This window comes from Mobula birostris, chromosome 2, assembly GCF_030028105.1.
Source record: "Mobula birostris isolate sMobBir1 chromosome 2, sMobBir1.hap1, whole genome shotgun sequence".
Taxonomy (NCBI): domain Eukaryota; kingdom Metazoa; phylum Chordata; class Chondrichthyes; order Myliobatiformes; family Myliobatidae; genus Mobula; species Mobula birostris.
This window is the reverse complement of record NC_092371.1, coordinates 17,282,611-17,292,829: the sequence shown is the minus strand read 5'-3', so window position 1 is coordinate 17,292,829 and position 10,219 is coordinate 17,282,611. Positions and strand designations below refer to the sequence as shown.

The 10,219-nt window shown below is 44.6% G+C and overlaps 1 protein-coding gene across 2 annotated transcripts in view; it reads left to right on the top strand.

Moving 5' to 3' along the window:
• The first annotated feature begins 3,233 nt into the window (after nucleotides 1-3,233).
• The window catches only part of LOC140185104 (phosphatidylinositol 4-phosphate 5-kinase type-1 alpha-like), a 97,325-nt gene continuing 90,339 nt past the window's right edge, over nucleotides 3,234-10,219 (top strand). Inside the window, exon 1 of one of the 2 annotated variants that reach the window (XM_072238369.1) lies at nucleotides 3,234-3,550. In XM_072238369.1, the coding sequence (XP_072094470.1) occupies nucleotides 3,520-3,550 (31 nt within the window). In that variant the 5' untranslated portion in view covers nucleotides 3,234-3,519. The remainder of the gene's footprint in view (nucleotides 3,551-10,219) is intronic. The other variant, XM_072238379.1, reaches the window with a different exon arrangement.

Here is a 10,219-nt window from a genome sequence, read left to right as displayed (position 1 = left end):
TTGTCCAGTGATAGGGGATTCTATACTTAGGGGGTCAGACAGACGATTCTGTGGATGCAGGAAAGAAACGCGGATGGTAGTTTGCCTGCCAGGGTCCGGGATGTTTCTGATCGCATCCACGATATCCTGAAGTGGGAAGGTGAACAGCCAGAGATTGTGGTACATATTGGTACATATTGGTATCCTTCACATACATGAGGAGTAAAAATCTTTACGTTACATCTCCATCTAAATGTACAATGTGCAATCATAGTAATTTATAATAAGGCTTGCGAGACCATGGATCTGCACCTGGAAAGTCTTCACTCTCCAGGGCGCAGGCCTGGGCAAGGTTGTATGGAAGACCAGCAGTTGCCCATGCTGCAAGTCTCCCCTCTCCACGACACCGATGTTGTCTAAGGGAAGGGCATCAGCTGAATGCTTGGCACCACTGTCGTCGCAGAGCACTGTGTGATTAAGTGCCTTGCTCAAGGACACAACACGCTGCCTCGGCTGGGGCTCGAACTCACGACCTTCAGGTTGCTAGTCGAATGCCTTAACCACTTGGTCACATGCCCACACAGTAATTTATAATAATTTATAATAAATAGAACAGTCAATGTAATGTAGAGTACACTCAAATCAGCGTGGGTTCATCGGTCTGATGACTGGTGGAAGAAGCTGTTCCAGAGCCTGTTGCTCCTGGCTTTTATGCTGCGGTACCATTCCCCAAATGGTAGCAGCTGGAATAGATCGTGATTTGGGGTGATTTGGGTCCCCAATGATCCTTCAAGCCCTTTTTACACACCCGTCTTTGTAAATGTCCTGAATCATGGGAAGTTCACAACTACAGATGCGCTGGGCTGTCCACACCACTCTGCAGAGTCCTGTGCTTAAGGGAGGCACTGTTCCCATACCGGGCCGTAATGCAACCAATCAGGATGCTCTCAATTGTGCCCCCGTAGAAAGTACTTAGGATTTGGGGGCCCATACCAAACTTCCTCAACAATCTGAGGTGAAAGAGGCGCTGTTGTGAAAAATGTATGCCATCCAATTAGGATGGTAGAATTAAGGGGAAGTTTCACTTGAGGGACATGAAGGTTGATCTTGGGCTTGTTTTTGGTGGAAGATGGAGAGAGGAGATGCTGGGGATAACTGGTCATAGCATACGATCCGGTGGGAGACCCGTTCATTCAAGAGAGATTGCAGGCAATGTTCGGAAGGTGGTGTGTGCTTTCATGTTGACCAAGGGCCCAGCATGTGAGTGACAGAGAAGTTCAAGATGAGCTGCAAATTGTGCACATTTGACTGTTTAATTAGAATGGGCCTTTTCTTTTTGTTATTCTTTACTAACCCTTTAGTTAAGATTCATAACTATAATTCCTTTAATTGTATGCAGTGTACCGTCTGTTATTTCGGGGCATTAATTTGCAACAAGACAGCAAATTACACAACATCCACACAAACCGCGGTTTGGGGTGGGTCAAGCTGTCTCAATCTCACGAGTTTAGTGGGACTTGAGACTGTCTTCCTTACACTTACGCAGCAAAGGAAACCAGGGTGTTTCAATGAGTATTCATGTATGGTTGAATGACAATTAAACTTGAACTTGATCATGAAGTCAGAAATGGCTGGTAATGGCACAAATCAAAAACTCCATTCCTGTCACATTGGACACTCACCAACATCCTTACCAACACAACCACTATAGGGCAGGTGCCTTAGCATCTGCCATGCACCTGGCCTGACACACCGAGAATACAAGGACATTTATGTCAAAATGCTGTTACTGGATTTCAGTTCGGCTATTGTCTCACAGACTTCGCTGAACAAACTCCTACTATGCAAATGGATGTTGGACTTCCCAACAAACAGACTTCAGATAGTCAGAATACACAAGCACTCCTCCGTCTGCTTCACCTCAACACGGGTGCCCCCAGGGCCGTGTGCTGAGCCCATTGTTGTACACTCTGCTCACACATGACTGCATGGCCAAACACCCAAGCAATCACATCATCAGATTCACCAATGACACAACAGTGGTGGGGCTCATCACCAACAATGATGAGACGGCCCACAGAGGTGGAAGAGCTTGAGGCCTGGTGGCAGGCAAATAACCACTTCCTTCATGTTAACAAGGCAAAGAAGATGGTTAGGGAAATTCACACCACTTACACCCCACTTTACATCGGCAGCACAATAGTGGAAACTGCGAGCAGTTTCAAGCTCCTGGGAGTGCACGTCACACACACCCTGAACATCCTTCATAGTCAAGAAAGCTCATGGATGCCTCTACATTCTGAGGAGGCTTAATGGAGCTGGACCGTGCACATCTATACTCCCATCACGCAGCAGAGAGCATCCTGACAAGCTGCATCACTGCTTGGTACAGAAACTGCACTCGTCAACACTGCCCAATGCATCACTGGCACCAGCCTACCTGCTAACAAGGACATGTATACAGTACCAGAAAAGGGAGTGCAACGCCATGAAGGATAGCGCCCACCCTGCTCATGGACTGTTTGTCCCACTCCCATCAGGGAGGAGGCTACGAAGCATCCATGCCAGGACCATCGGACTCAAAAACAGTTACTTTGCACGAACTGTGAGGCTGATCAGCACCTCCGCCCACTGTCCCACCATTACTTTATTATTTCCTGTCAGCCACCTCACGTACAGCCTGGCGTCGCCTTATGGGCATACAATCAATCTACGTATTTAGGCTATTCTACGTATTTATATTTATTGTGGTGTTGTTATTATTGTGGTGTTTCTTATCTTTTGTGGGTTTTTTTGTGCTACATCGGATATGGAGAAACAATCATTTTGTTCTGCTTGCATTTGCGGAGAGGAAATGACATCAAACAATCTTGAATCTTGAAGTGGTCCTGCTCCTTAATCTGCCATTTAGCTCCCTAAATTCTTGTTGCAAGACGTCATCCAACCTTTTGTCTGTTATATTACTTAGCTTGTTCAGTTGAACTTTCCCCAAGGATCTGCTAAGGCGGTCGTCAGCCATAACGATGTCACTGAACACCCACTGTGTACGTTTGGACGCTTTCTTGTTGGACAAGGGCGTCACTTGGCATCATCCCTCACCGATTACGTTGTGTCCATTCTACAGGACGAAGCCCCGCCCGTTTAGCAGAGCAGCGCACGCGTCTGGGGGGAAAAGGCGTTGTTTTGTTGCTTTTGGGATGGTAGAGCATGCGCAGTAGGTGATTTTGGACGGCCGGTCTTGACTGTGATCATGATTACAGCAGCTCGCAGCATGCGCAGTGTTGGCGTGCCGGCAGAACCGGCTTCTGTGGAGCCGGAGCATGCGTGATGGTTCTATGGCGGTGTCTGGGAGAGGCAGCTGAGTAGGCGGCAGCCTGGGGTTCGAGTCCAAGGCCACTTTGCCGCAATCCATTACCGGAGCTCACCAGAAAACGATTCCTCATCCACGGTTGATCCCTTCTACTGTTTAGTGGGTGGGCGCCTATGGCGCAACTCATGTAGAGTGCGGTCTCGGAGTCGGCGTCTGGGCCTTGGCGCAAGATGGCGGCGGAGGGGAGCGGCGCAGCGGCAGGTTAGTGAGGGAAGGGGGAGTGGGGAGGAGAAGGTAAGGGGGAAATGAGTGAAGTCGGGGAAGAGTGAGGAGGAAATGAGTGGAGTAGGGGAAGTGAGGGGTAAGGGGAAATTGAGTGGACTGGGAGGGAGAGTGAGGAGGGCGTAAGGGGGAATTGAGTGGACTGGGAGGGAGAGTGAGGAGGGCGTAAGGGGGAATTGAATGGACTGGGAAGGAGAGTGAGGAGGGAGTGCGGGGGAATTGAGTGGACTGGGAGGGAGAGTGAGGAGGGAATACGGGGAAATTGAGTGGGGGAGAGTGACAAGGGGAATTAATTGGAGTGGGTGTAGAGTTAGGAGGGGGTAAGGGGGAAATGAGTGGAGTGGGGGTAGAGTTGAGGATTTGAGGCAGGGTGGGTGGATATGATGAGATGTACCACAAAATTGTTGGAAGAAAGGTCCTCTACTAATGGCATTCTCACATGTCATGAGCCGCATTTGGGTAATGCTGGATGAAAATGAATGTTGCTTGTTAGTCAAATGCCAGTTTTTTTTATATAAAACTCCGGGTTTACCAGGTAGTAATGATTTCTGCCATATGATGTCCTTCAGCCACTGCCTATATCTGATATCGTAAAGCCTGAGAGAGATGCCAACACCATTTCTACAAAATGCTCTGTACACTGGTGAATAACCACTCAAGCTCCAGTAACAAAAATACCAGGTTTGACATGAATGTCCAGGAGGTAATTCACTGTAAGAGAAGTGTTCCTGGGGCTGGAGATTCACCATGCCTCAGGGGAAAAGAAACAACTCTTCTGGCATATGAGGGCCACATTCCAGCAGGAAGCCTTTGTTTAACTCTGTGTTACAGCAGGTGCATTTGAAAATGTTGAGCTATTTTCTTGTTTTAGTACTAGTGAGTGTACTAAAATTTTATGAACCAGAAGATTACAGTGAAGTAAAGATACAGTAGGTACAGATCAACTGGACAGTTAGGTGGAAAAGTGGCAGATACAGTTTAATTCAGGTGCAAGGTAATTAGATTAGCAGGTGAGATTTTAGTAGGATGTATGGAGTTTAATTATTGTACATAGTTCAGTCAAAGGAAACAGCATTGCTCCAGGGCCAAGGTGCAGTACTGATGTAACACAGAAATTAGAGTGCATGTCCATATCTCGCTGAAAGTGGGGATACAGGTGAATAGGGTAGTGAAGCAAACATTTGGTATGTTTGCCTTTATAGACAGAGTTGGGATGCAACGTTGAAGCACTACATAACATTGGTTAGCCCACCCTTGTAGTGTTGCATACATTTCTGGTCACTACACTGCAGGAAGATTGTGGTGCAATGGAAAGGGTGCAGAAGAGGTTCACTATGATGTTTTTATCTATAGAGAGCTGGAGTTGTATATTGGGTTTATTCTTACTGGAATGTTTATTCATAAGTAGGAGGATGAGCTGTCATAAGTCATGGTCCATGTCACTACCAAAGACACGGATAGGAAGGGTTACGAGGTCTGCAAAGTGAGCTCTGGAAGTTAGGTCCCCTCCTTTAAGTTAGCACCTCCAGGCTTGTGATTTCCAGACTGCTCCCCATACCACATCCCAGTGAGCCCAGAAAGAGGAAGATAATACAGTTTAACATGTTGCCAAGGAAGTTGTACAGGAGGAAGGGCTTCAGGTTATTGGATCATTTGGCGCTCTTACAGGGAATGTGGGATCTATACAGAAAGGGGAATTCAAAATAAGCGAAGCTGCAGATTGTAACATCGAAACAGTGAGCTGTTGGCCTCTCCTCTTGCTGTGGCAGGAGCGATATCTCTTTCCCTCGTTAGTAGGAAAGGGCCTGTTGAGATAGCGAAGTGTTGAGATGGACAATAGTTCTGATGGTCTCTGGGGGCTTGCTATTGCTGTGGTGGGTGGTAGTGGGGGTGGCGATGCTTTTTGTTGGAACATGTGGGGGCGTGAAGGTTGATGTTTTGCAGCTGTTTGTGCATGGGAGAGGGAGAGGGGCTTTGGAGTTCTAACATTCTTCTGTCATTCATTCCTTGAGTTTTTAAAAATCTGTTTCATGGATGTCTGCAAAGAGAAGGGACTTCAGGTTGTATACTGCAAACATTCTCTGACATTGAACTGAACCACTGAACTGGAAAGAGGGTGATATCCTCTCAGTGGGAACATTTGCTAGTGCTGCATGGGGTTGGGAATCAACGCCAGAACTAATGGAGTGGTTGTGGTGAAAGGTCTTGTTAAGCCTACTTGCAAAGTCAGGAATGGAAAAGGTTGAACAAGCTGGGACTAATGTTCTTAGTTGTGTATATTTCAACACAAGAAGTATTGTAGGAAAGGCAGATGATCTCAAGGCATGCATCAGCATGTGGAATTAAGATATTGTAGCCATAAGGGTACTTCGTTACAGGAGGAACAAGACTGGCAGCTCAATGTTCCGGGGTTCCATTGTTTTAGATGTGACAGTGGGAGGGATTAAGGGGGGGGTGGTACCGTTAGTCGGAAAATGTAACAACAGTGCTCAGTCGTGGACTGTTGCAAAAAACATAAGGTTGTGATAGGTGATTTTTACTTTCCCCATATTGGCTGGGACTATTATTCTGTAAAAGGGCTGGATGGGAAAGAGTTTGTCAAATGTGTTCAGAAGAGTTTGCTTATTCAGTGGATACAAGTCCTAACAAGAGAGTGTGCAATACTAGTTCTAGTGAGATAGGGCAGATGACAGAAGCTTGTGTAGGGGAACATTTTGCATCTAGTGGTCATAATGCCATTAGGTTCAAAGTAATTAGGAACAAGGATAGGTCTGGTCCTTGGGTTGAGATTCCAAATTGGTGGAAGACCAATTTTGTTGATATCAGAAAAGATGTGAAATTCTGAGAGTATAAAGTTTATACATTCCTGTCAGAATAAAAGGCAAGGCTAATAGGTTTAGGGAACCTTGGACTTTGAGAGATATTGAGGCCCTGGTTAAGGAAAAAAAGGTACATAACAGGTATAGGTAGGCAGGAGCAAATGAGGTACTTGAGTATAAGAAATGCAAGAGAACACAAGATGGAAATCAGGAGGGCTAGAAGAAGAGTAAAGGGATAGCAAGGGACAAAATTGGTCCTCTGGAAAATCAAAGTGGTAATCTATGTGTAGAGCCAAAAGAGATGGAGGAGATCTTAAATGGAGTTTTTTCCAACAGTATTTAATCGGGAGACAGACACAGTCTTTAGATGCGAAGCAATGCAGCAGCAAGGTCATGCAGATTACAGAGGAGGCGGTGTTGCTGTCTTGAGGCAAATTAGAGTGGATAAGTCTTCAGGACCTGACAGGGTGTTCTCTCAGACCCCGTGGGAAACTAGTACAGAAATTCACAAACATGAGGAATTCTGCAGATGTTGCCTGGCGTGCTGCGTTCACCAGCAACTTTGATGTTTATTACAGAAATTGCAGGGCCCTAGCAGAGGTATTCAAAACATTCTTTGCCACGGGTGGGGTGCAGAAGATTACTAATGTTGATTCTTTGTTTAAGAAAGGCTCCAAGAATAAGTCAGGAAACTATATGCCGGTGAGCCTGACATCAGTAATGGGAAAGTTATTGAAGGTATCCTAAGGGACTGGATTTAAGTATTTGGATAGATAGGGGCTGATTAGGCATAGTCAACATGGCTTTATGTATAGTAGTTGTGTCTGACCAATCTTACAGAATTTCAAGGAAGTTATCAGGAAAGTTGAAGACAAGGCAGTGAATGTTTTCTATATTGACTTTAGCAAGGCCTTTGACAAGGTCCGTTGTGGGAGGTTCTGGAAGGTTCAGTTTCTTGGCATTCAAGATGAAGTAAGTAAATTAGATTAGACATTGACTTTGTGGAAAAAGCCAGAGGGTGGTAGTAGATAGCTTTTTCTCTGACTGGAGGCCTGTGACTAGTGTGCAGCAGGGATCAAATCTGGGTCGATTGTTTGTCATCTATATCTGATCTGGATGATGTGCTGAACTGGATCAGCAAATTTGCAGATGGCATCAAGATTGATGATGTAATGGACAGTGAGGAAGACTATTAAAGCTTGAAGTGGGATCTAGAAAAGTTGGGTTGAAAATGACAGTTGGAATTTAATGCAGACAACTGTAAGGTGTTGCTCTGGATCAGCCAGGTAGGTCGTACATGGTGAGCAGTAGGACATTGAGTGTGGTAGAGCAGAGGGATCTGGGAGTACTAATGCATAATTCATTGAAAGTGGCGTCACAGGTAGATAGGGTCATAAAGAATGCTTTTTTCACATTGATCCTTATAAGTAAAATGTGTTGAGTACAGAAGTTGGGATATTAAGTTTAAATTGTACATGTTGATGGGCCTAATTTGGACTCTTGTGCGGTTTTGATCACCTACCTGTAGGAGAGATGCAAATAAGATTGAAAGAATGCAGAGAAAATTTACAAGGATGTTGCCATGACTTGAGGATCTGAGTTATAAGGAAAGATTGAATAGGTTAGGGCTTTATTTCTTGGAGCATGGAGGATTGAGAGGAGATTTTGTACAGGTATACAAAATTGTGGAGTGTATATATAGGGTAAATACAAGCATTCTTGGCACAGAGGTTGGGTCAGTCTACAACTAGAAGCCATGGGTAAGGGTGGAAGGTGGAAAGTTTGAAGGGGAACTTCTTCAGTCAGAGTGGTAACTGTATGGAAGAAGCTCCCTGTGCAAGTGGTGGATAGATACATGGATGGGGGAGTGGGGAGTACGGACGACTATGTTCTGTGTGCATGTTGATGGGCTAGGCAGATTAATTGTTCAGCACAGACTAGATGGGCCTTATTCTGTGCTATATTGTTCTATGACTCTAATGTCAGAGGCTAAGGGGTGACTTCTTAGATATTTACCAAATGGAGGGGTATAGTTTGGGTCAATGGTGGCAGTCTTTTTTCACCAGGACAGAGGAGTCTATAACTGCAGGGTACAACTTTATCGTGAGCAGGAAGAAATTTGAAGGAGATCCAAGTGAAGAGTTTTCCACATCAAGGGAGCAGTTTACTGGAAACAGCTGCCAAAAAAGAAGATAGGAGGAGATGGTATTTGAAAAGTATTTGGACAGGTAGCATGCAACAAACCTGTTTGATAGGAAGGGCATAGAAGGATATGGGTTTAATGCAAGCAGATGGGATTACTGTACATTGTCAGTAATGGAATGGAGAACAGTGAGCTCATTTTTGTGTGGTATGATTCTTTGAAGACAGATGGTGTTAATCACAGGTCAATGAACAGTTAGGTTATACAAACAAAGAAGTTGCCGGTAGTGAAGAATGTCTTAGATACAACATGTGTAGGTCAGCTGCAAAGTTGAGCAGAGGTATGGTTAACACACAGAAGTGGGCTAACCTGCATGTCTGTAGTTGGTCCTATTTAGAATAAGATAATGGTAGGAGGGAGCTTCTAGTGCCCTTCTAGGTTGAGAATTCCAATGATTCCCTTTGGTTGAGGATCTTCTCGCATTCTGGTGTCTGAGGTAGCGTGCAGCAAATTTGTTTGGTATGCAAGTTAATGTGGTGACTTTGTTAATTTTGGTTAATTTTTTTTTAAATGCTACAGACAGCATTTCTGGTGAGAGTAAGTCTATTTCCACTTCATCTGCATCTTGTTGGCAGTTTGCTGGTCCCAAATGGGTTATTTTTACTGTGAGCTTCCAGTTCTTTACATCCCTTCCTATGATAAACTGAAGACTTAAACGCCATCTTCTTTTGTTTGCCTGAAGTCACGTACATTTTTCTTAACTACATGGATTAACTTCAAATCAAGAGTGTAGCTACGGGACCCATATCAGCCTTTATCTTCATGGGGTGTGTCAAACAATCCATATTTTCAGGCCTCTACGCTGATCTCTTCTAGTACATCACTGACTCAATTGCTAGATTCTCTTTAGGAGCTCAATTTTCGTAATCTTTCCTGTCTACTTCTGCTTTGTTCTCACTTTGACAGTCTATCTCTGGCAATCTCCTTTGTTTTGGAGATGAGACAAGGTGGCGGAATTTGGAGAAAAGCAGTTTGCTGGAGGAACTCGGCAGGTCAGGCAACATCTGTTAAGAGAAATGTGTGGTCAACATTTCGGGTCGATGATATTACCCTTTCCATCAAATAAAATTTCCATCTTGGGAAGTATTAATAATTAATGTTCATTTATTCAGTGGCTACTTTGACCATCTCTTGCCATCCTGTTTTCTGTAAGAAATGATGGCCTGTTCTCTCAGTTTGACCAGCTCTTGTAACCTTCTGTGAGGGCACACAGAAAGGTGAATAGGCATTCAGCTCCTTGGTTTGCTCTGTCAGTGAATAAGGTTGTAGCTGATCTTCTACCTCTGTCATTTTCCTTCACTAAGCCTGCGTTCCTTAGTTCCATAACATCCGCAAATGTGATCATTCTCAATTACTGGGCCTCTACTGCTCATTAGGTAGAGAATTCTAGATTCCAGCCTTGTAGTTCTGAACAGCCAGCTATGGAAAATATCTTTGTTCCAGTTTGGCATGCTGTATGTCAATTATACATACATTCAGACCTCATTATCTGCTCAATTTACTCAATATGTCCCATATATGACTGGGAATATCAGTAACATACAATATTCAGTGTGATCTACTGTGGTGTGGATGGATTAGTGTGACTTCTGCTTGAGATTCCTCAGGAAACAGGATCACGTGTCT